At 42.8% G+C, this 27,245-nt stretch overlaps 1 protein-coding gene across 2 annotated transcripts in view; it reads left to right on the top strand.

Annotated features, from left to right (window-relative positions):
* The window catches only part of SDHA (succinate dehydrogenase complex flavoprotein subunit A), an 803,000-nt gene that overhangs the window by 525,010 nt on the left and 250,745 nt on the right, over window positions 1-27,245 (top strand). For both annotated transcript variants that reach the window (XM_044065115.1, XM_044065116.1), the window contains exon 13: window positions 27,197-27,245. This exon is cut by the window's right edge and continues 82 nt beyond it. In XM_044065115.1, the coding sequence (XP_043921050.1) occupies window positions 27,197-27,245 (49 nt within the window). The remainder of the gene's footprint in view (window positions 1-27,196) is intronic.

Here is a 27,245-nt window from a genome sequence, read left to right as displayed (position 1 = left end):
AGGACAACTACTACTAAAGGCAAACAACACCACAGTTATGTGGTACATAAACAAGCAAGGGGGCACTCATTCTTATCCCCTCTGCAGACAGGCCATGACCTTGTGGAACACAGCTCTAACCTATCAAGTTCATCTGCAAGCACAATTCCTGCCAGGAGAGAAAAACACACTGCCAGACGACTTAAGCAGAAACATCATGGATCCGCACGAGTAGAAGTTACATCCACAAATATTCAGAATGATAACACAAAAATGGTGGAGCTCGGGCATAGATCTGTTTGCATCCCCAATGAACTGCCAGCTACAGAAATTCTGCACAAGGACTTACCACCCACAAGCATGGAAAGTGGATGCCCTCTCATTCAGCTGGAAAAACCTACAAGTATATGCTTTCCCACCACTACCTCTCCTTCCAAAGGTACTCATAAAAGCCAGGCAAGAAGAGCCAAAGATGATCCCGATTGCCCCAGACTGGCCACGCCAGCACTGGTACCCAATCTTAAAGAACTTAGCACAAGGTCCACCCTGGATTTTGCCTCAAATCCCACATCTTCTGACTCAGCACAACAATCAAATACTTCACAGCCAGCTAAAGACTCTAAACCTGGCTGCATGGAAAATTCCTTAGTCAAGCAAGCAATGCCTCTTTCCAAAGCTGTTATGGATGTCATTCTGGAGGCCAGAAGGCCTAGCACCAGGAAAGCCTATTCGGATAAATGGAAGAGATTCTGTGCCTGGAACCAGGCTCACAGCCTTGACCCTCTTGTCCCAAATATTCCTCAGATACTACAATATTTAACTGAGATGCTGGACAAAGGCCTCTCCTTTTCATCCATCAAGATCCATGCCTCTGCCATCTCTGCTCATTACAACATGGACCCACCAATTTTTTCTAACCCCCTTACTTAAAACAGTACCTCAGAGGGGCAAAAAACATAAGACCGCCCCGTAGAGCACCTATTCCAACTTGGGACCTCAACTTCGTGTTGGAAAAATTAACTTTACCTCCTTTTGAGCCAGCTAACACAACAGATTTAAAATATGTCTCCTGGAAAACTGCTGATCCTCCTGGCAATAACCTCAGCACGAAGAGTTTCAGAACTACAAGCACTAATGGCAGTGGAACCTTTCATCATTTTCCACCAAGACAGGGTGTCTTTAAGAACAAACCCTACTTTTATGCCAAAGGTGGTATCAAATGTGGCTCTAAACCAAACTATTCACTTGCCAACTTTTTATCCAAACCCATAGAATAAAGTGGAGAGACTTCTGCATTCTTTGGACATACACAGGCAGTTACGCTTCTACTTGGACAAAACCAAAGCTTTCAGAAAAACAGAGCAATTGTTGGTAGCATATGCTGCAGGAGTACAGGGAAAAGCCATTTCAAAACAGACCATTTCAAAATGGATAGGGCACTGTATACGTTTCTGCTATACACACCATGGGAAAACTGTACCTGACAGCATTAGGTATCATTCCACCAGGGCAACAGCCACACTGTCTACCTAAGAGGAGTACCTACCAAGGACATTTTGGAAGCAGCAACTTGGAGTTCTGTACATACCTTCACCAAGCATTACCATCTGCCTCTTTACTCTTAATCCAGAGCTGGCTTTGCCACTGCTGTGCTGCAGGGCCTTATAGCCACCCCTAATGCCTTATAGAACCAGCCACCCTACCTCAGCTTTGGGATTCTACTCAAGTGTAATGACTGCAGCAGTGTAACACGATGAACATAGTACAGTTTTGTACCTATCATAAATGCAGATGTTCGAGTGTAAACACTGCTGCAGTCCAGGTTACCCTCCCTCCTTCCCCTCTTACTTGCTGGTACGTACCAAGTCTTCTACCCTTTACTACCTATGGGGAGTATTTGCTGGTAACTGAAAGTTGTTGATTGCTTTTCTTATGTATGTTTTATTAGCAATTTGCATTGCTTACCTATTTGGGGGCACCTGACATCTGGGGCAAGAAAAACTGAAGAAAATGGCGTTGGCTGCATCTTATACCCCTGTCGCACTGACATCAGGGAAGAAGCGACAGCAACCGACGCCAGACCAAAACTTTGGAACTCAGGCCAACTGAGAGGACCGCCTGACGGCAGGATAACCCAAGTGTAATGACTGCAGCAGTGTATACACTCGAACATCTACATTTATAGTAGGTACAAAACTCTACTTTGTGTACACTTTACCATAAATGTAGATGTTCGAGTGTATTCACTGTTGCAGTCCTGGTTACCCTGCCTCCAGCCCCCTGTTTTTTCTCTAACTATACCTCTCATTTCTGTTACTATCTTTAAAAGCCTTTTTGGTGTATTTGCTTTTGTTTGGAGGTATATATTTGTGTTTTTCATTCTACATATATGTATGTATGTATGTATGTATATATATATATATATATATATATATATATATATATATATATATATATTTAGCTCCCCATTTAGGGGGGCACCTGATATCTGGGGCAAGAAAAACTGATGTAATGGCGTCAGCTGCATGTTTTATACCCCTGACGACTTGACGTCATGGAAGAAGGGACAGCAACCGACGCAGGACCCAAGACTTTGTTAATCAGGCTGACTGTGGGCAACCTGCCAGCAGATTACCCAAATGTAATGACTACAACAGTGAATACACTCAAACATCTACATTTATGGTAAGTGTACACAGCTGTACTTTTTCAAGTTTATAATCCTGAAGTCTTTTAAAGCTAAGTACCCAGTTAGGGATCCTTTTTTCTTGCTCTAACCGATGTCAGAAAAAGTTAACAATTGTCTTGCCTGTGGAAAGCAAATACCTCACAGAGATTTTCATTCTTACTGTGTCACCTGTTTAGGCCCAGACCACTATGTCCCTCACTATCGGTTTTGTGCCTTGTTTAACGCCTGAACCATTCGTCATCGGGCTATCTTTGTCACTAAATTCTTTTGCTCCCATTCTCAGTATTCCGAAATGGCTTCGATAAGCCATCCGACTACCGATCTTCCAAAAAAACTTAAGTTAAGACAGAGACAGACCACATAGCTCCAAAACTGCAGACGACACTTCAGTCCGCCGGTACTCAGTGAGTCGCCTTCGCAGCCCCTGATGCCCGCTTCTATGGATTTGCAGGCCTCTGCTGAGACCCATTCGGAGTCCGGTATGCCGCGAGATGATTCTTCGACTATGGAACCTGCGGATGTCTCTACTTTGGATGGGTCTGGAGCCATTGTGTAGGCACCAGTTTCTGAGTGTGTATTCCATCCTACTGATGTTCGAATCAAACTGACAACTTCGTTTTTAGCCAAAACGACCAAGTTTTTTAGGCCCAGAGTATGCACTATGCCTAGAAAACAGACGACCAAAGTGCATGCTCAAGCTCCCATGGCACAAAAACAAATACTTAGAATGGCTGAAGACCTTATTACCCTCATTAGGGGAAGCCATCCTTCCCCTGCTAAGAGACAAAGAACTGACCAGGAGTCTGATGACTCTGACCCTTCTGATTATCAGGACATGCCGTTATCAGCCTCTGAGGATTCAGATGCAGAGGAATCTATTCACTCTGCCTCCCCTCCAAAGAATTTTTCTTTTGGTGAAACCTTGCATACTTTAAGAGAGCATTTCCACTGAGAATGCCAAGACTACCCTCAGTCAAAAAAGAGACTCGGAGAATTTTTAGAGTTGCCTCAGCACAGGCCTCTAGCTATACCCCCTGTCCTGGATGTTGTAGATGATGTTTTTATGGAATCCAGTCTTACTCCAGATACATTACCCTGGCCCCTAGGAAACCTGATGGGTACTACAGAGTACCTGATTCCCACAAATTTCTCTTCAAGAATCCTACTGCGGACCCAGAGACCATTTCCCAGGGACCTAAAAGTATTAAGGCTACTACAGCCAAAAATCCTACCCTTTGGACAGTGATTCAAGAGCTTTAGACAGATTGGGTAAGAAGGTATATACCTCTGCAACTCTTGCCATCAGGGCATTGAATTGCCAGTTTCACATCTTGAAGTACCAACAACATATTATGGAACTAATTAAACAAAAAATGGTATTACTCCCAGATTGCGCAGAAAATAAAGACCAAGTTAGTAAGCATACTTTACAATGTGGCTTTGATGCCCTAGAAGCATCTTGCAGGGCTGCAGTCACTGGGTCTGTACTGAGAAGTCATGCTTGGCTGAAGGAACAAACCTTGCCAGATCATGTCAAATCCAAATTACTAGACGCTTCTTTAAATAAGGACTGTTTTGTTTGGCACCAAAGCAGAAGAAGTTCTTAAAAAGATGGAAGAAAAAGCTAAATCTATGCAAACTGTCAAAGAATTCTTACAAGTGCAACCACCTAGATTCAGTAGGCATTGGCCTTCTAAAAATTGATTCTTTCCAGCCCCTTCCAGGCCTTTCCAGACCAGACGCAGGGGAAACAAGCCACCCAGACTACAGTTCCAGCATATTCAGAGATCTAAACAATGGAGTGCCCCCACCCCAAAAACAGGGAGTGGTAAACCGGCTCCTTATGGAAAAAGTTCACAATGACTTTTCAATTATCCTTCCCAGCGCTGCTCAATTACTTGTGCCCCTAGGAGGAAAACTTGCCCTTCATGCAAAAAACTGGATGTCCATTACTCAGCTGGATGTCCATTACTCAGGACCGATGGGTCCTAAACATTGTATCCCAGGGGTACAAATTCTACTTCCATTCACTGCCAACCCCAAGAGGGTTTCCAGACCTTCCTCCAAACCAGTGGGCAGAAGCTCAAAAGCAAGTACTTTCCCAGATCGATATCAGAGCTATTCAACCTGTTCCAGTAGAAAAAAGGGGTCAGGGATTCTATTCCAGACTTTTCCTGGTGCCCAGAAAAGAGGGTTCTTGGCACCCAATCCTGGATCTTTCAATTCTCAACACCTTTCTGCTGATTCAAGATGCTTACCCTGCAGCAGCTTCTCCCTATGCTAGCCAAGGATGTCTGGTTAGTCACTCTAGACTTAAAAAAAAATCTTATCTGCACATGCCCATAAGGGAATCATGCGGGCAATATCTACGTTTTAGGGCAGGCTCTATGCACTATCAGTTCTCTGCACTTCCCTTTGGCTTATCTACTGCGCCCAGAGTATTCACAAAGTGCCTGGCTCCAGCCATTGCATACTGCAGGCAGAGAAATATCCAAATTTTCCCATACTTGGACGACTGCCTGATTCAGGCGGACAGTCAGTAATTGCTATTTCAGCACCCTGGCATTTGTAAAAAGCCTTCTCACTTCATTGGGGTACATCGTCAATGAAAAGAAATCACAACTGGTACCCAGTCAGAAGATTGTATTCCTGGGAGCAGGCTTGGACACAACTTCCCAGATGGCATTTCTCACTTCAGAAAAACAGGTCTGTCTGACAAACTGCTTCAAACAAATGGCCGCCAGATCCCAGCTTTCTGCAAGCCCTAAGGTTCATGGCCTCGTGTATTCTGCTAATTCCATATGCAAGACTGCATATGACGAAACTTCAATGGTACTTAAGCCTTTGGTGCCAACATTCTCAGGACCTGGAAACAGTCATTCCTATCATACCTTATCTAAGGGCCGAGTTCCCTTGGTGAGCAGAAGCTGCAACCACAACAAGGGACTGCTTTTCACTCAACCCCTCGCCGCCCAAACCCTGACAACAGACTCATCAGATTATTCATATGGGGCTCACATGGCACGCAAATGCATTCAGGGCCACTGGAGCCCAGGCCAAATTCTCCTGCACATCAATCAAAAAGAGATGGTAGTAGTACAGAATGCTCTGACAGCCTTGAAATACCTGATCCTTCCAGGACAACTGCTTATAAAAACAGACAACACCACAGTTATGTGGTACATAAACAAGCAGGGGAACTCATTCTTACTCACTCTGCAGGTTAGCCATGGCCCTGTGAAACACAGTCTTGAGCAACCAAGTGCATCTACAAGCTCAGTTCCTGCCAGGTAAACAAAATTCACTGACAGACGACTGAAGCAGAAATCTCCTAGACCCACACGAGTGGAGGTTGGAGCCCAACACCTTCAACCTTCTGATCCAGAGTTGGGGGACACCAGAGGTGGACCTCTTTGCCCCCCTGAGAACCACTAGTTGAGCAAATACTGTACCAGGAACCCTTACAGCAGGGCCTGGAAGGTGGCTGCCCTATCCTTTCAATGGGAAAACCTCTCAATTTATGCCTCCCCCCCCCCCCCCCCGCCCCTTCTCTCAAGAGTACTACTCAAGATAAAGCAGGACAGGCCAAGGGCAATTCTTATTGCCCCAGATTGGTCACGCCAGCACTGGTACCCACTCTTACGCAGCCACCCAGGCACCTTCACCAGATTCCTACCCTGCTGTCTCAGCAGGAGGGACAGATTTTGCATCCGCAATTGCAAACCCTAAACCTTGTAGCCTGGCTTATCCCTTGAATACCCCACCAGCAACCCTCAGCAAACAGGTGCTGGACCATCATTCTTGAAGTCAGAAGGCCTAGTACTAGGAAATCCTATGCTGAAAAGTGGAAAAGATATTGTTCTTGGAATCAGTCTCAAGGGAAGGACACAGCAGTGCCCTCCTTACGTCTAATCCTAGATTACCTAGCAGAGCTACAACACAGAGGCGTATCCTTCTCATCCATTAAGATTCATGCCTCTGCCATCTCGGCTTATTATAATGAGTATTTTCTCACCCTTTCATCAAACAGTTCCTGAGAGGGGCTAACAACTTAAGGTTCCCTAGGAGAGCACCCATCCCTGCCCTGGGACCTTAACTTTATACTGGAAATGCTCACGCTTCCCCCTTTTAAACATGCTGCCTCAGCAGAGTTAAAATTCCTCTCTTGGAAAACAGCCTTGCTTTTAGCCATAACATCAGCAAGAAGAGTGTCTGAGTTACAGGCACTAATGGCTGTGGAGCCCTTCATTGTTTTCCATGCTGACAGAGTTTCCCTCAGACTATGCCTAAGGTGGTGTCCAGTGTGGCTCTAAACCAATCCATCCATTTGCCAACTTTCTTCCCTAATCCTCAGAACAAAGGGGAAAGGATCCTGCAATCCTTAGACGTGCACAGACAGCTCAGTTGCTACCTTGACAGGGCTAAGCCTTTCAGAAAATCTGACCAGCTGCTAGTCTGCTTTGCTACTGGGGCAACGGGTAAGGCCATTTCAAAGCAAATCATTTCCAAATGAATAGCACACTGCATCCATTTCTGCTACAAGCACCATGGAAAACCTACCCTATAGGGGATCCGGCCACATTCCACTAGGGCTATGTCCACCTCTACAGCATTTCTCCCTTATTTTCCATATATCTGGACTATGGGGTAGGGTTACAAGACGGAAGCCTTTTCTTGCACAGAAAAACATCCAGGCCTGACTAAAATCTGCAAAACAATACATAGTCTCCCAAAATAATGTGAGAAAATGTGTTGTGGTCTGATGAGACAAAGGTTGACCTTTGTGGTTACATTTCCAAAAGGTATGTTTGGCGCAAAAATAGCACTTATGCTGGTGGCAGTATCATGCTTTGGAGTTGTTTTTCTTCAGCTAGAACTGGGGCTTTAGTCAAAGTGGATGAAATTTTGAACAATTCCAAGTACCAGTCACTTTTTGCCCAAAACCTTCAGGTATCTGCTTGAAAGCTGAAGATGAAGAGGAATTTCACCTTTCACCACGACAATGACCCCAATCATACATACAAATCAACAAAAATAATGGCTTCACCAGAAGAAAGTTAGTTTTGGAATGGCCTAGCCAGAGCCCAGACCTAAATCCAATAGAAAATCTGTGAGATGACCTGAAGAGGGCTGTGCACAAGAGATGCCCACGCAATCTGACAGATTTGGAGGGCTTTTGCAAGGAAGTGTGGGAAAATATTGCCAAGTCAAGATGTGCCATGGTGATAAGACTCCTACCCAAGAAGACTGAATGCTGTTATTAAATTAAAAGGTGCTTCAACAAAGTATTAGTTTATGGGTGTGCACACACAACAAAGTATTATAAGGGTGTGTACCCTTGTGCAACCAGCAAATATTGTACGTTTTTTATTTTTTTATATTTTTTTCCCCTAACAGATTTGTTTATTGAATTGTACAGGCTATATAGGTCACATTAAAGGTGGGAAAAGTTTTGAAATGGTTTATTGTGGTCTCATTTTTTTATATCACAAAAACCTAACATTTTAACAGGGGTGTGTAAACTTTTTATATACACTGTATCTGTATATAATAGTCTCAACAGAAATGAGCAACAAGCTTTAAATTCTCCTCGGCAGGCCAGAGAATTGAGATTTATGAAGGCTGACAAGGGGTGTGGAATGCTGAATATGGACCATGTCAAGTATCAAAGTGATATGACAAATGTTAAGTACTTCTAGTTATAAGACAGTTAACCAAAGTTTTGTATTGAAAATATTCAACATTATTGATAACTCAGCTTTTTGAATTGTTTAACAAAGGCTATTTACCGTTAAATGTTTTGGACTTTTTAACTGTAAAAGAACCTGAACTAGGAATTATTTTCAGCATTCTGAAAATACATAGACCAAACGAATCCTCCATTCCAACCTAGTTTCCAGTTCAAAACCTAAAACCATTACCATTTCCAGTTATTTAGATATTTTAAACCGCCTTGTAGAAAAAAAGTGCCTTTTACCTATAGGATTCCTAGGACTTTTTAAATTCCCTCAAAAGTAATCCGTTTACTGGGAAAGAAACATTTTTATGTACGATAGATGTCGGTGCCCTTTATACTTGCATTGATCAAGATAAAGGCATTGACTTTGTCAAAAATTATTTGTTTGTGATGTAGACAATATTAAAGTGAACCTGATTGCTGAATTGTTGGAGTTAATATTAAAAAACAATTTTTTCAGTTTCAAACCATCATTTACCAACTGGTTTCAGGTGTGGCTATGGGTGCGAAAGTCGCACCTGCTTTTGCCAAACTGGTATTGTGTTGGTGGGAGGTTCACTTTTTGAAGTAAAATGGAACAGTTTACTGAAGTCAGATTTTCTAGGCATTACATAGACTATTTTTTTAATGGAACAGCACGAAAAAGGCATTTTACAATTTCGTAGAACAGATCAATAAGACTGTGCCTTGGTTAAATTTTGCCATCAGTGGGCTTGATACTGATGTTAGTTTTCTTGATGTAATGGCTGAATTGAATTTAAAGGACAAGTTGTTTGGGACCGCTGCTTTTAGAAAGAAGTGTTTCACTAACAGCTATCTACATTTTTGGAGTAACCATCCCGTTTTATGAAATGTAATATTTTCAAGGGTCTGTTAATAAGAGCCAGCAGTTTAACTAGTAATGATCAAGATTTTTTAAAGGAAGCAACTTGCATTAAACAGTTGTTTTTGGTGAGAGGTTATACAACAAAATAGATTTAATTAGAGATCAAGTTGTTTTGGAAAAAGATCAAAAATGTTCCACCCATTATCATTAAAGCTATTACCTTTAAAGATAATTACCGAAAACAACAACAAATCTTTGACTTTCCCTTTAGTTATGTCTGTGGATAGTTCCCACATTAAAAATATTAAAACAATTTGAAAATTATCCAAGGGAATTCAGATTTAAAGTATTGGGCGATCAATCCACTTTTGTATATAAAAAGGCTCCTAATATTAAGAAATTATTGGAATTTGGTATTGGGGAAAAACATTAGAACTTTGTTTTAAAGCTGGCATGTTTTCTTGTACTTTATGTAAATAATGTCATTATATAAATAATGTCAGCAGTTTTTACTTGGAACATTTAAAGTTTACTTTTTCTTTAAAGAAAAGGTTTAGTTGTAGCGACATAAACTTAACTACTTGTTCCTGTGCACATGTTTATGTGGGTAAAAGTACCAGACAATTGAGAATTTGTATTAGGGAACATGTGAAAGCTATTGAAGATTGTGACATGAATAATTCCCTTGCTAAATATAGTGTAAGTTATTTAAATTTTAAGAAATATAATTTTTTAGTTTTAGAATAGGTAGACAAAGATAGATTTCTCACTGGTTGTAATGATTTTTTGGAAACTTGAGAGCGGATATGGCAGATAAAATTAAAGACCAATCAGTTTCTTGGTCTTAATGAAATTAAATGTTTATTAAAATACAAAGTTTTATAAAATTATAAATGCAGTTTTTAAGTGATGAACAGAGATTTTTTCTGTTAAAAGTTTTTACTTTTGTAATTATTAAACATTAGTTTTTTCTCACATGATTTATTTTATATAAAGTGATTGGATGTCACGATTTGGCGAGTTAGTCAATGTATTTAAATAGTGTGATTTTATTGGAGACATTTTTCTAATGAAGTAAAACTTGCGTTACGTGGAGCTAATGGACAACAGAGTACAGCTTCCAAAAATTTGCAGAACAATTGTAGTACAACAGTGCATTGCAGTTGCACAAATTTAACAGTAAGCAGCATAAAGTAGAAAATAGTAATTCACAAGTAGAATCTGCTTGTAGTAATGTCTGTTGCTGGTACTGTCCTTCAGACTTAGGATCAAAGAGTTTGTCCGTACTTTCAGTGATTAACCCACCATTCTAAATGATCTACAGTCAGTAAGCATTACTAGGCCAGCAATATTCCAAGCCATCCAGTTATTTAAGTTGCTTTGTCCTACTGCAACAGATTCTGTTAGAATAATAAACAAGGCACTAACAAGTGTTCATTGACCTCAGTAACCTTTTGGCTAGATGGATTGCTTTTTGTGTGGGATACAGCAAGCCAGATTCACATAGTTCTGGCTCCCTCACACACGTGGTACAGCATTACTGTTGGCTGGCTAGTCCCTTTGAGAGAAATTAGCAGTCATTGTGTAGAAATCTTCAGTACTTTCTTGCTGCTTCAAGAGAAAGCAGCTCAGATGCTTCACAGGAGCAGCTGTCAACCTCAAGCTTAATTTCTGGTAGATAAGTCCCCACAGTGGAATAATTACACACACAAAATATTGCCCTTTTAAGAAAATATTATTTTTCCCCCCCAGACTAAAAGCAGTATTCCCCCTTTTAAGTAACCCAGTATTGTTTCACAGTATGGGACATTTCTGGCTAAGGACTGCAGTTTTTAGCGTAGAGCTTGTTTTTTGATATCTGGGTGATAATGTGTATATCCTATGCAAATGTTGCATTATTTCTGTAAATTTAAGGAACAGGAAGAGTTTTATAGGCCAAGAAATTGTATGTGTGTGTAAAATGCTTGTATACACTTCATGACAAATTCCCTGCTGTGTTTTCTGTCAGGGACAGATATTTTGCTTCTGACAGTTTTTTTTTGTGTTCTATTTGTGTTTTAATTTGAAAAGGGAACTGTTTTAGGGAAGTGCATGCGAGTGCTGTTTGTGAATAATTGTTTGACAACTTACCTTTTGAATGACTCTTTCCAGCAGTGCTTACTGGCAGTCAGACTTCTTCCTTAGCTGTAGCATAGATACTCACTCCAGGTCTTCTGGTTCTAATCCCGCAATACCTAAAAAAAAAAAAAATGCCGCTGCTGCGGTCAGAGGCAGTGCCTCAGCCATTGGTGAGTCAGCATGCAGTGACCAGCCATGGTTTCTCAGACCCTTCACTTGCTTCTTTGAGTTCCTCTAGTGTAGTCTCTTCAGTCACTTTTGAGAATACCAACTATTCACCTGCAGAGAAAGATGGCAAAATATTAGGCAAATTTGATAGGAGAATTTTCTATTTTTCCTCTGTAGCATTCAGAATTCTTGTCTACCAGACGCACATGGACTTTTCTTTTAAGCTGTGCTGGTAGTTTGAGGGAATACTCTGCCACAGTTCTTTCAAAAGGTAGATGTTTATCTGCTGCAGTGGCCTTAGCTATATGGGTTGTATCCTGCCAAGGATGTAACAGGTAGCCAGCCTCCAAAGCTTTAGGGCACCTACCATGTGCTCAAACTGTTAGGCAGCTTGAGGTAAGCTACCTAAAAAGACAGGTTTGAGTGCCAAGCCCTTTAGAGCTTTATTGCCATTGAAGAGAGCACTCTTCTGCAGGCTTTCAAGGACTGACTGTCTGCTTGGGCTGTTCCTTTGCTGCACAGATGAGTTGCCTTTAGGGAAGACTCTTCCACATAAAAATGTAATATTCTATTGTATATTCCTGCTTGGGAAAGATATTTTTAAGCTAGGAGTTTGTATTTTAATGGATTGCCCCAAAGTATTTGAAAAACATTTTTTTTTCTGTGGAGAGATTGTGTTTATTTTACTTTTGGAGGCTGCCAAACATGTATTAAGTGTTTTTTTCTTGTGTTTTTGAGAGACAGAAAGTAACTTATATCAACTTTACATTTTTACTGGTTTATTCTCTTTGTTTTCCCTGGGAAGGAGGCACCTTTTTCAGACTGACCATATGCGACAGTCTACCAGTACCACAGTTGGTCCTTCTTCCAACCACAAAAAGAAAGAATTAAGCAAACAGCTTTTTTCCACCACAACAGGCTAGCAGTTTGCTTCAGCCGCATGTGGGTGACTCTGCTATGGCCAAAGGTGGTTCATTAGATCACTTCTGTTACCCCATGTCCTTCTGGTGTAGCACCTAGGGCCACTATGGACCAGGGGTTAGCCACACCCCCTGTGGCTGTTAGTGTGCCCTCAGTGATTATTCCTGACAAGAGTTCTGTACCTCAGAAGTATTGTTGTATTTGCTGTAATGAGTAGTGGGAGCTAAAGTAGCTATTCTATGTGATGATGGCTGTTGTCCCCCAGCCATCTGTAACATGTATGATCCAACCTAAATTGTTCCTGCACAGCCCACAATGAAGTGCTTGAACTTGCATCCTTTTGATCCATCAAGGAGGTCTACCAGAATAAGCTTTGGCCTTTTTATTTTGAAATCATATAATTCAGTTAGAGTCCAAGGATTACAGGAAACTACCATTGCATTCCAGTCTAGTGAGAACTAGTCCACTGCAAGTTTTCCCCTTGCCGTGTAGAAAAGAATCTTGGAAGAACTTTTTTTTTCTCTCACTTGACTTGTAGATAGATCTTCAGTGTGTACCATTCCTGGAAAAAGCTTTGCCAAGGTAATGAGGTACAGTTCTAGAACTGCACTTGAACAGTGATTGTGGTTGTCCACAGTGGTCTTTGATTGCACTGGAATGTGAACTGGTCCTAATCGTATGGGAATGTGAACTGCCATGTGTGTCATGTCCTGGTCACAGTCATGCTACCATAACCATGTGGCTCCCAGAAAGAGGAACTTCAGAACATCCTACATTGTTTGTTCACATATCATAAACTTCTTGTAGCCTTATAAGATGATGCTCTTACCTCGGGTGTTACTACAGGGGCGAGAAGATTGTCCTTGGTTCTGGAAAGTTGATGTGAAGCAACCTGTCACTGCTGTTCCACTAGCCCTGAAGCAAGGCTAACCAGAGATGTGGCACTCAACTATATATATGGGGGGAGACTTCAATCAGCCCATGATTATGCATCTCATCCATCCCTACCGAAAGGTGTGTTTACACCTAAATAAGTACATCCTCATTGCTGGAATGTAGGTGAGAACACAAACTACCAAATTGGTTGGTTGTATGTAGGCCTTCTGTGGTCAGCTTTCACTCTCACTAGGGAATGCCTAGCATGGGGGGAATGAGTGAGCACAACTGATAGATGAAGGTTTGATGACTGGTAGGTGCAGAGGAGAAAAATTCAGAATTTGTAAAAAGGTCATTTGGTGAAAGAGTAATTCCTGCACCAGGTTGAGGAAACATATCGGGGTAGTTAAAAAGATTCAAAACAGTAAACATATCCATATCTTCCTCCAAAATCTTAATAAACATCTGAGAATACAGGATAGGCGTGAAATGTAGCACTTTATACTTGAGTGAAGATTTATAAATGTTGATGTGCTATTGGGCATCTGTTGTACACAAGTGACACTATCCACACTCCATGAAGCAGTGTAGGCATCAGGTATGAGGGAAGTCCATATGTAAAACTTCGTGCCTTAGATAAGTTTTTTTTTAATATTTTTTTGATTTTCAGTAACTGGCCTGATTACCAAGTGAAATGGTCTAAGAATCCTTTACAGGCACAGCCCAGGCCAGGGCAAATAAAACATGACGTAGTGACAGCTCTGTTTTATAGAATTTGGTGTGGATACTATATTATAAGAGTGCAATGTCTTGTTGTTCAACAGAAGTAGCTACTGTAAGGAGATCCCTCAATATTTTAATGTATCTGGTTAATAGTACTTAAAAAAAAAAAAAAAAAAAAAAAAAAAAAAAATAGTGGTCATTAAGGTAGGTAGTTTATCCCTTTTTAATTTCACCAGATCTTTTGGGTTTCTACTACCATGATGGGAATGGACCCCATTCCTAAATCGAGGTATGATTAAGGTTCATGAAATTAATATTGTTTCACTATTTGATGTTGACCAAAAGTGCTCTTTGCAGCACTCGCAATGTGCCCAGTAATGACTCCTGCAATTCGTACGGAGTTACATGTATTGGTAGTATATCTAAATATGATTGTAGACTATTTTTTAAAAGATCTGTTGTGCCTACTACTGTTGGGACTATCTGGGTATCTTTCTTCCACATTGCTCTTGTTTCTGCTTGTAAATACTGATATTTTTTGACTTTGTGTCTCTCTGTACGCAAGACACTGTAGTCACTGGGTGTGGTGATTTCAGTGATCAGTGCTACTTTTGTCTTCTTTTCTTGGACCTCTATATCCGGTTTTCTAGCATTTGTCATTTGAACTGTTGGCAGTGGATGATCCCACGTGATGTAGATTTCATCATTTTCTATGATGCTTTGTGCTCACGTTTCCAGTGTTTTTCAGCCACTTCAATACCATAATGTTTGCGGAATCCCCAGTGCAACAGTTTTGCCACATTATTATGCCTTTCAGTATACAGTCCTCCTGCCATTAGTATGTCGCACCAGCAATGAGGTGTGCAACTGTTTCCAGTTCTGTTTTACAAAACCTACATTTGTCTGTTTCTCCCACATGTTCAATGGACTTTGTAAACCAGTGTGTACATAGCCCACTGTCTCGTGCTGCCAATATTAACCTTTCATCTGTTGGTTTGAATTTGCCTCTCCATAACCAGTCCTGCGTTGGTTTCTGATCAATATGAGGTTCTTCCAGAAATTTTCTCTACTTGCAGCTATGTATATATATATATATATATATATATATATATATATATGCTGTTTCAACATTTCTTGCCTTCTCATCTGGTCCTTCACCTTATATTCTTTCTTTTGTTTTTTGGCACATTCAGTTGCTGCCTTATTTTTATCTACTTGTGGTTTGATTTCCATTTCTGCTTGACGCCAATATGCTTCTGCTAGCCTAAGCAGGGCAGTCATCTTAGATTTATTCTCATGTTTCAAAACTTTCACTATGTTTGGGTCTTGTGAGGTCAGCAGATATGTGTGGAGTCCCATAATTGCAGATCTGTACATGTAATCAATTTCAAGGAAGCCCAATCCCCCTTCAGAACAGGGAGTATATAATCTTGGTATGCACTGACTTTTATAAATCATTTGTTCGTTTTCCTGTCTAATCTATCCAGTACATTTTGGGACCAGTCCGTCATTCCAAAACTGTAAGTTAGGACAGGAAGAGCAAATTGGTTTACAGCTTGGATTTTGTTCCTAGATGTCCGTGCTGTTTTTAGGATTAATTTAAGTCTTCTAAAGTACTCTTTATGAAGTTTTATTCACATTTATTCATGTTTTATTGTTGATCCTTCATTAATTCCCAAATATTTATGCACTCCTCCTTGCTCACGTTTTTATATTATATTCTTGTCCCAAACTGATGTTTTCTTGGTGCTGCAGTTTTCCTGCTTTAAAGATTGCTTTTGCACATTTATTAAGACCAAATAACCTTCTTATATCATCTGAAAAAGTTTTGACAACTTACAATTGTGCTTTCATTTCCTCATCTGATGAACTATACAGTTTCAAATTGTCAACAAAGAGAAGATAAGTCTTTGCAATTTGTTTTCTATGAGCCAAATTATAGCCATGACCTAAGCTGTTAAGTAGACAGTTTAATGGATTAAGGGCAAGGCAGAATAGCAGTGATGACAGAGTCACCCTGGATTTGTATCCCTGGAGTAATAAGTTGTCCTTTATCATGGCTTAATTGCAAAGTGGTCTGCCACTGTTTCATGGTCAATGTAATGCAGTCAATCAGTGTAGGGTGTATCTTATAAATTTTTAAGCACTCTTATCCATGAATGTGGGATACTATCAAATGCTTTTTTGTAGTCAGTCCATTCCATACTTAAATTCTTCCCCTTTTTACAGGTCTCCACGATGACTTTATTTAACAATAAATGATCCTTTGTTCAGTATGACTTTTTTTTTGTTGCCCTTTTGTTCTGTTGCCATGATTGTGCTTTCTTTTAAATGACTATAAACTGTGTCTGTCTGCATCAATTCCAGCATATAGTTTATACGTAATCAGAAGACAAGTTATTGGTCTATAATTTTTAGGGTAGCTGACAGGTTCACTCTTGAGTAGGAGCATTGTTTTTCCTGTTGTTAGCCAGGTTGGTGTCTGTTCGGGGTACGCATATAAATAATTCTTACTCATGGCTAAATCTTCATGCAAAGATGTTAATACTTTTAAGCAAAAGTTAGGTACTGCATCGTGGCCTGGGGTTTTCCAATTAGAGGCTTTTCTTAACTTTGTTTCAGTCTCTCCAGTTGTTATTTCATCCCACTTCATATCCTGTACCTTTAAACATTTTATTCTTTCTTTTACTTCTATCCAAAGCCTCCTTTAAAACCTCATTAGGCAACATCCCAAGCAAAGTTGGCAGTCTGCTCCCCAGGCTAGTGAAAGCGGATAAGGTACACATACTAAACCTAGAGTACTTGATAAAAGTTTTCACTCTTACAAACACTGGCTAATGTACAATGTATGTACTGTACTTGTGTACTATGTATGTATTATACCTATGTTCCAAATTTCAGCTGTACACCAAAAATCTATTAATTACCTTTATTTTTAAATTAATATTTTCTTGTTTGTTCCTCTCCACTGTAACTGTTGATGTGCTGCATACCACTGTAAAAACATGTCTATTGTAATTTGTGTGTATACTGAGCATGTCTAAATATCTAAATGTATCTGTAATTTTTCTGTGTGGGGCTTTTCTCCCCAGGCCTTTGCTGAAAAAGGGCCTTTTCGGCTCAGTCAGACACCCCCGGTTAACAAATAAATAAAATTTAGCATCTTTGTTTCACAGGATCTTCATAGATACTTCTGCAAAATGTATCTATTTCTTCTTTTTTTGATGGTCTTTTAATTCCTTTTACCTTATTTCCCAATTCTCTATAAAACTTTTTTGGGTCATCAATAAATTACTTATTTTGTACTTTTCCTTTATGTTTGTCTACGTATCTTTCAAGTTTTTCCGCCTGTGCAGAAATTTTTAGTTTATTATTTGGGATAGTAAACGATAGATCCTGATTTGTTCTAGTACTGTGCATTGCTTTTATCACATCTATCTTTGAGTATTTTTGTTGATCTGTTCCCTTTCCTATACTCTTCTAATAGTGGCACTTCTTGTCTTAATTGCTTTATAGTTTTTTTCTATTTGATACTTCTATAATAGTATTTGATTTCTCCCCTCTCTCCCTCACTACTCCATGTTCTTGTGGTAGAACTTTATCAGTTATTAATTTAGCTGCACATTAATATATCCTGTTTACTTCTGTTATATTGCTTTTGTTATATTGCATGGATCTCTATGGACAGTCCTAATTACTGTGTTCATTTGTTTTATCAAACTTCTGACTTTTGGGGTTTTTATTGACCTTCTGCAGTCTATTTCCTTCACTGATCTTTATATGTCTGTCTCTGTTAAGTCAAGCAACTCTTCTGTTAGCTCAGTTTCTTCTAGACTGAGGGCACATTTTTGTTTTCCATTTCCTGCGGGCATTCTGTAGAAAGTTCCATTGCATCTTCATCTTTAATTTCATCTTGTGCCATCCGTTGCTCTGTCATATGAGAACTCACTGGCCTATCTCTCCTCAGCATTAACTGCGTCAGAGTTTCCTGTTCCTTCCCTTGCTGTCTAGCTTCAAGTGAATGTTTATGCTGGTTTCTGTGGAAGGCTCCAAAATTTGTTCATATGGCACCTGACCAATTGCTTCTCATTCCACTGGTTTCCCTTTAATTTGGAATTCCATTGCTCTGTCCTGTTGTGGTGCTTTCTGAATTAGATTTTCTACACTGAATACTTCACTTTGGAGGTACTTCATGACCTCAGTTTCTTTTTCTTTAACTTCTCCATTACTGATCTCCTTTTCTCTTTTTTTCTCTCTGTCTTCTTATTTTTTGTTATAAAGTTTTCCATGTCTGACTTCCTTTGCCTGTATTTCTGTTCAAATATCTTTGGTGCTGCTCTTTTTTGTATTGATTAGCTCTGTTTTCCCCTTTGCATAGATATTGCACCATATTAAATCTCTTTCTTTCCCATGTCCATATTTCTTCTTCAGATGTCTCCTGATATTCCTGTTTCTCCTTACTTTCGGGATTTATCCCATCATGCTGTGATGTAACCTGTGTTGGGCCTTCTACATCAAATCCTTCACTTTGCAGGCATTCAATAACTTCAACTTCTATTTTTTTTACTTCTACTGTACTAATCTTTTCTACATTTCCTCTTTGTGATATTTTTTTTATTGTGAAATTTTCCATATCTGGATGTGTTTGCCTGTATTTCTCTTTGAATATCTTTGAGGCTGCCTTCTTTATGTTCATTAATTTGGCTTTTGCCTTTGCATAAATATTGCATCATATCAAGTATCTTTCTTTCCTATGTCCATATTTCTTTTTTATCCTTTTCAAAAATCTCTAGGTTTTATTTACATTTTCGTACTTCTTCAGAGGCTTCTTTTTCCAAACAGGTCAAAGTTTCTTGATCTATATACTGTTTTTCAAAATCTGTTGTATTAATGTCCACAAATTTTTATTTGATGCTTCTGACGGTTTTTCTTGCAGAAGTATTTTGTTTTCCCTCTAACTTATCTCTTAATCATTTTGTATATCTTGTGTCTGGAAATTCTGGACTTCTTGCATAATAGTAACAATACATAATTTCTTTCTTACCCTCAGTAGTCCACTCTATTGTCTTTAGGGCTCTTCTTTGGCCTGTCAGTTTTTGTGATTTTTGTGGACTGCTACTTCCTTCTACAGCAGGGGGCCATCCTCCCCCTGGGCCTGGCCCATTGTAGGAATGTTTCCGTATTTTGAGGATTCTACACTGTCATTTTTTTCCAGTCCTGGCACCAGTGCACCTAGCAGGATTGGGCACTTTTTTATCTTGGGTTTTGTGCACCCAGCTATCTTTTTTTTAGTTTTTGACCTACTTTTGCCCATGATATATGCTATATAAATAGTCTATATATATTAGTGTGACCTTGGTAAGATTTTGTGAAAAACAAGGTCCACCTCGTGTATGTATTTACCAAGACTTGACGATGAATTCAATTTCAGCACTAATACCCTCCTTTGCTTGCTGACTTTTCATCTCTCCATTCGGACACTGGGTGTGGACAGTAATGTGCTGGAAGATGGTGTAAGAACTGTTGCATGTATGTATTAATCTAGTGGGTTGTCCAGCTACCATAGCTACAGTTAGTGTGAGGTCCTGGATGGGCTGAAACATCTTTCAAGCAAGGGAAAAAAAAATACAAACTATTTTTTGTGCAGTACTGATGCTGACACAGACTGTGCTATGCTTTTGAGGCTTGGAGAGTTGGACTGTGCCTGCAGATGTAGTTGTGGACCACATGCCACCTTTTTAATGGTACTGCAACATATTGTATAAAACTCCTCCATGGTGTAACCGCAGCAGCTGGTCTCTTCTACTCTTTCAACTTCTCTGCTGCTGCAGCAGGTTTATCAAGCGAAGTTGCAAAGTTCCCATGTTGCACCTACTTCTGTAGTACCACATTGTGTAACGTGGCAAGTGTCAATGAGTAGCTAACTGCATATCTTGGGTGTGTACTGTAGTGCCCCACCAGATGTGCCCATGCAGCAGAAGTGTGCATTCAGGAATTGTAACAAACATTTGACACTGTTAATCTGCAGATGCACAATGTTGTAGGTTGCATCAGCCACAGTATTAGGGGTTTTGGATGGAGTTATCAGCCATGGTTTTAGGGCATATCCTGTATCATCTGTAGTAACAACAGTGGATACCATTTTGAGTGGCCTATTACCATTCTCAATAAGAACAGTTGAACCTGTGTAACTGGCAGTGAGTATGCATTCTACCAAACTGCTTATAGAAGTTGCATGTATGCAAGATGAGGTAATCATGGGTAATGCATGGGTAGCATACAAACACATTGTGTAATCCTGGTAGAGATGAGGAGAAACCTCCATACATGAAGACATGCCACACATTTGTCTGCCAGGTAATAAGGTGAGGTAAGAAGGTAAAAAGCTTGTATCTTTGTTTTGTTGCATATTGCTTCTTAATAAGTTGGGTCTCTTTTGAAACTGGGAAAATAACTGCAAGTTTGAAGAGTGCATATCTGCTTCCTGTGTGCAGTGATGACCCTTAGTGTTAAGGATGAGTGCAAAGATTGAGTATTTTGGGAACCTGTAAAGAGGGGTCACATAAGAAAGAGTAGACTGCATGCATAGTCCTTTACCCTTTGAAGCTCTTCATATATGGCGAGTAGTTTGCATACCATTTCTTTAGAGTACTTATTGTTTGTAGAACAAAGGTACCTGAATTACATTAACTGCTTATACATTGGAGAACATGGCCCTATTTCAGGATGGCTCAGTGGTGCAGCTGTTAACATTGACTAACAGCAAGAGGTTCTCCAGTTCAACTCTCGGCTGGGGTGCCTTCTGTGTGGAGTCTGCATGCCCTCCCTTCATTTGTGTGGGTTTCCTCTGGGTGCTCTGGTTTCCTCCCATGTTACAACGACGTGCAACTGGAGCGTTTCTCCCCGGGTCTCCTTTGAAAATTGGCTCGTTCTAAGTCGGACTTTCCTGGTAAATGAATGTTAAATAAGTAAATAACGTAGGCTTCTAAATGTTGTGCAGTTTATTTTTTAATTTAAAAAAAAAAATCTGAAGTAGGAACTTCATTTGTCAGCAACCTGTGGGATACGGATCCGATCTCGGATCCGAGCCGGCAACTTCTATCATAGCATAGATCCGAGCTCCTAGCTCCTCCCCCTTACCCATAATCCCCTGCCTACCCTAAATGACCCCAGATCTAGTTTGCCGCTCTTCAAGCAACAGCTAGGTTCCAGAGCTCTTAGCGTTTTTGTGAGAAAAAAAAAAAAAAGTTTTTTCTTTCTTCTTTCTGAGTGAGTGATTGTGTGTGCATGGTAGGTTTACCCTTTACACTAATCTTATTATTATTTTAGCTTTCAGCTTAAATTTAATTTAAAATATTTCTCCCTCCCCCGCTGGTCGTAGCGTGTGTGTGTGTGACTTGAGTGTTAGGGGCCTAGTGAGTGTGCTTTACTGTAGTAATGTCGGAGGCCCCTAAAGCCATTTTTTCGAAATGCACAGAGTGTGGTCACAAGCTTTCACCGGCTGATGGCCACACTCGGTGCGTTAGGTGCCTTGGGGTTGAACACCTCTCTTCAGGTTGCGTGGCGTTCAACCCCAGGGCACTCAAGGATCGAAGGTCGAAGCTAGTTCTGGCGGGCCTTCTACCCCCAGACTCTGCTTCGGCCTCCGGTACTTCGGTGCCCGCTACCCCCCCCGGTAGCGGTCACTCCTGCCTCCCTTCCTCCGACCGGGACTCAACTTCCCTCTTCGGCTCCGGAGGATAGGGAGGCCAGGAAAGAGAAGCGTCGGGAGAAGCACCTTAAGCTGCGGGCCGATGACTCCTCATCGGCCCCGCCCGCCAAGAGGGCTTCTCCATCCAAGTCTTCTCGATCTCCTCCTCCTCCTCTGATCCGATCCCCTTGTTTCTCCCCGGGACCCGAGGAGGAGGTGATCCGGTCCCCGTCGAGGTCATCGAGGCGACACTCCAGGTCTGCCTCGGTGGAGGTCCACTTTTAGCATGTCGGATGCGGACATGGACCGGATGATGAGGAGATTCATCCAGGCCCAGATGCAGATGGGAGTGCTCTTTCCTCCCCCCCCCCCTTCCGGGGGGGAGCTCGACCCCTTTTTTCATTCCTATAGCTCCTTCTCCGACCCGCATTCCGGGTTCGGAGCGCTCGGAGCTGAGCCACGTTGGATCCGGGAGTAGGTCGGTGCCGACCATGCTGGGCACGTCGGCTCCGACTGCTCCCTCGATCCGACCTCTCGGAGCCGTGGGCCGAGCTTCTGATCCGAGGGATTAGGTGTGCTTTTGGCTCCGTACCGGTCAGAGCACACTGGTCCTTCGGATCCGACGTTCTCGGCGCCTGGTCCGATCCCCGCTTCAGATTCGAGTGGGAGTCGGATCTCGGATCCATCAGAGACCGGCTCCCCCTCGGCTTTCGCTGCGGTGGAGAAGGCACTGTCGAGTGCTTCCAGGCCTCCGGTCCTGGCTTCGGCTCCCTCCCGCACTCCTTCTCATCTGGTCCTGGCTCCCCTCATCCGGCCCTCGGGGCAGCCTGCCTCAGCGCCTTTAGGAGTTCCAGTGGAACAGGATACAGCCCGTGAGGACTCCTCGGACAACCCCCCCGAGGAGATTCCTCACAAGGCAAAGTGCAAAAGGAGGCACATAGACTCCCCTGAGAGTCTCACTGAAGATACGGACTTGGATGAAGAGGAAGGCTCCCCTAGGTCACCCCCCGAGGATGTCTCCTTTGGAGACATCATGGAAATGCTCAAAATCAGGGGTGGGTGGTCTGCCCCCAAGGCTTCCTCTGATGAGTCCGTATTCCTTGAGGCAGGGCCATCTACCTCTTGGGTGTCCCCTCCACCCGACCCCCTGGTGGATCTCATATCCTCTAGGGCTTGGAAGGAACCTGACACCGTAGAGCCGATTCCCAAGCGTCCAGACAAAATTTTGAGCCCCTCTGCAGAGAGATCACACTGGAGCAGAGGTCCCCCTGTGGATGCCATGTTGGTGGCTGCAGCCACCAAGAAAGAGTGGGCTCAGGAGAGCCCCACGGTTCATCCTCCGAGCAAGGAGTCTCGCGCGATGGACCATCTTGGGAAGCGGGCCTTCAGTTCAACAACCTTCTCTGTGAGGGCCTTGAACTACATGGCACACGTTATTCGGATGCAGCGGGATCTAATTAAGAAATACGCTGCTTCCCCCCCAGGGTCCATGTCGGAGGGAGACAAGGATCTGTACTCCTCCCGAATAGCCACCCTCCGCTCTATCTCTAACACCTCTATGCGGCTGTTGTCTCATGCTACGGAGGGAGCCGCTAGAGCAGGCGGAGTCAAGCTTGTCATGAGGAGGCAGGCCTGGCTCCGTCACTGTAACTTCTCGGAACCCTTTAAGGCATCATTCGCGAATGCCCCTTTTGATGGTTCTGCACTGTTCGGCAAAACCGTTCGCGACACTCTTGTCCAGAGCGAGAAAGACGGGAAAACCTTGTCTGCCATCGGAGTCCGCTTCTCTGCGCCCCAGAGGTCCTTTTCCAAGAACCAAAAGGGTCAGAAGAAGATGTGGTTCTGAAAATCGCATCAATCCCAGTCTGCTCAAGACAACCAGTCCTCTCGTGGCAGAGGAGGACAGGGAGGACGCCGCCCCAGAGGCAGAGGGGGTCCCAGGAATTTTGGGTCCAGAGAACCGTACTCTGAGAGGCCCATGCAGAACCCCTGAGGGGTTACCCAACTGCTCCACTCTGGAGGCAGTCGGGGGGCGTTTTTTGAGGCACCTAGCAAAATGGGAGTCCATAACAACGGATCGCTGGGTGCTTTGTATTATATCCAGAGGTTACCAAATTCCCTTTATTGTAAACCCCAGAATCAGAAGCCTTTCCGACGTTCCACCCAGTCAGAGGGAGGCGGCTGCTGCAGAAATTCAGCAGCTTCTGCAAAAAAGAGCCATCCAGCCCGTCCCCCCAGATCAAGTCGGATAAGGGTTTTACTCCAGGTTCTTTCTGGTGCCAAAAAAGACGGGGGACTTGAGATCCATCCTCGACCTCTCTCTCCTAAACCTGGCGGTACCCAAAGAAAACTGCCGAATGGTCACGTTGCAATCCGTCCTCCCCTTATTGCGGGAGGACGACTGGATGTGCTCCATAGACCTCAAGGATGCGTACTATCACATTCTAGTGGACAGGCGTTCCAGGCGGTTTCTCTACTTCCGGCTGGGAGCCAGTCGCTTTCAATTCAGGGTCCTCCCCTTCGGTCTCACCTCAGCCCCCAGGGTGTTCACCAAGGTCCTAGCGATAATAGCGGCCCACCTGAGACTCCAGGGAATTCAGGTCTTTCCATACCTGGACGACTGGCTCCTCACAGCCCCAACAAGGCGTCTACTTTGTTCATGCAGGGATTATTTCCTCAGATTGGCTCCACTGTTAGGATTAACCATCAACATGACCAAATCCTCTCATCCCTACACAGGTGTTGGATTTTATAGGGGCGAGACTGGATTCCAGACAGATGCTTGCGTTCTTGACTCCAGATCGGCTTCTGAACCTGATGTTGCACGTGCAGGCCATCCTTCAGCTGCAAACTCCTTTGGCGGAATTGATCCTGAGGGCCCTAGGATCTATGGCGGCTGCAATCCCTCTGCTGCCATTGGCCCGGTTGAACATGAGGGTTCTGCAGTGGACCCTCCAGGTACAATGGTCCCTGTCTCACCCCATTTCCTTAAGCAAGGTTTGCAGAAGATCGCTCCTGTGGTGGCTCCAGTCTCCCAACCTCCACACGGGACGTCCCTTCTCACTACCTCCACCAGTCGACACAGTGACCACAGACGCTTCTCGCCTGGGGTGGGGGGGCATTTTTCAGGCAGGACAGTCCAAGGCACATGGAATGACGTAGAGACCTCTTTGCATATCAACGTCCTAGAGATGAGGGCGGTGCTTTTGACGTTGCAGGCACTACACAGCTCTCTTCCGGTAGGGACGATTGCGGTACAGACAGACAATATGTCGGTCGTCTGGTACATCAACAAACAGAGGGGAACCAGGTCTTACCCCCTTTGCCGCGAGGCCATGAGAGTGTGGGAATGGGCGATTTCCACCAACCGCTTTCTCATAGCAACGCACATTCCGGGACGGTCCAGCATTCTAGCGGACAGGCTCAGTCGTACTATCCTGACTCCTTACGAATGGTCTCTCAACCATCGAGTTGCAGAGCAAGTATTTGCCCGATGGGGGCAACCTTGTTGCGATCTTTTTGCCTCTCCTTCAAACACCAAATGCAACGACATTGGCTCTGATCCCCCCTCCGGGGGAGTCCCTGAGAGACTCTCTAGTTCATGCTTGGCCTCCCGGTCTGCTTTATGCTTACCCTCCTCTTCCCCTGATGTTGAAATTATTAACAGAAAGCCAGGCAGCTGGGGAGCAAGATGATCCTCATTGCCCCATTCTGGCCTCGTCAGACGTGGTTCCCTTACCTATGGTCTTACCTAGTGTATCCACCATGGATTCTGGATCCCATTCTGGATCTCATTTCTCACCCTCTCGGTCTTCCAACTCCGAACCTGGTCAACCTCAAGCTGACGGCTTGGTTGCTCTAGTTCCACTCCTCATAAGGACTCCCGGGATCTCATCACCGGTCAAAGCTATTCTTGTAGCAGCTCACAAGCCTTCCACCAGGAAGGTTTATCAGAGTAAGTGGAAACGCTTCACCATTTGGGCAGAACACCGTCGTTTAGACCCTTTTACAGCCCCGATATCGTCTGTTCTAGATTTTCTAACCTCTCTCTTTCACCAGGGGGCTAGTTCTTCCACAGTCAAGGTACAACTGGCAGCAATCTCATACTATCACGTGGGGCAAGAGTCTGGCCCTCATCACTTCCAAACTGTGTAAGACCTTCCTCAAGGGTACCTTCCTCCTTAGGCCTCCAGTTAAAGAGGTGGTACCTCCATTGGATTTATCCTTAGTCTTGCAGGCCTTGACTGGTCCCCCATTCGAACCGGCGGCCACGGTTGATCTCAAATTTCTCTCTTGGAAGACGGTCTTTTTGGTGGCCATAACTTCAGCCAAAAGAGTGTCGGAATTGCAAGCTCTTTGTGTCAAACCACCATATCTGGTCTTTCACCCTAATAGGGTTTACCTCAGGATCAATCCATCCTTTCTACCTAAGGTATCTTCAGAAGCGAACATCAATCAATCTATCAATCTTCCAGTGTTTTTTCCAAACTTTCATAACAAAGGAGAGTACAAGCTACATTCCTTAGACGTACACAGACAACTACGTTTTTATATCCATAGAACTGCTGATCATAGGCAATCCGATCAGTTGTTTATCTCCTTTGCCAAAAGTAATTTCAGAAAGTCAGTTTCTAAAGTTTCTCTCTCTCGATGGATCTCGAGTTGTATTCTTTTAGCATATCAGAGCTCGGGAAGGCCTGCACCTCAAGGAGTCCATGCTCATTCTACTAGGGCCGTTGCCACTTCTGCGGCCTTTCGGGTTCCACTGGATGACATTTGTTCCGCAGCCACTTGGGCTTCATCTCACACCTTATCAGCCACTATAAAATAGACGTGGTCTCCCGAGGTAGGGCGTCCTTTGGCTCTGCGGTGCTCCGGAATATCCTTCCATGAAGGCCACCCAAGATTTAGGTAGCTGGGAACTCTGTCCCACAGGTTGCTGACAAATGAAGTTCCTACTTCAGATTAAGAAGTTATGTACTCACCATAACGTTCCATCTGAGTAGGTATCTTCATTTGTCTGCAACCATCCCCCCCTCCTTCCCCCTGACCAATATGATCGTTCTTGTGTTATTAGCATATGTTCCCATTGGGACACTTTTATCTGCTGTGCTATGGGGCAAACTTGATCTGAGGTCATTTAGAGTAGGCAGGGGATTATGGGTAAGGGGGAGGAGGTAGAAGCTCAGATCTATGCTATGATAGAAGTTGCCGGCTCGGATCCGAGATCGGATCCGTATCCCACAGGTTGCAGACAAATGAAGATACCTACTCAGATGGAACGTTATGGTGAGTACATAACTTCATATTTCCCTCTGGACTGGTGTTTTTCTATTTACACAGTAAGTAGCGTTGTTTACTGGTTTTGTTAAGGCTGAAGCATCAGTATTCTTAAACATTGAAGATAGTAATATCAAATTCTTCTATTGATAGTCATAGTAATATAGATTGTTTTTTGTGTCATTTCAGGTATTGTGTGGAACACCGATTTAGTGGAGACACTAGAACTTCAGAATCT

Source organism: Protopterus annectens, chromosome 3.part0, assembly GCF_019279795.1.
Source record: "Protopterus annectens isolate FY-2018-M chromosome 3.part0, PAN1.0, whole genome shotgun sequence".
Taxonomy (NCBI): Eukaryota; Metazoa; Chordata; order Ceratodontiformes; family Protopteridae; genus Protopterus; species Protopterus annectens.
The sequence above is the reverse complement of the archived record's forward strand: the minus strand, read 5'-3'. Positions and strand labels throughout refer to the sequence as shown.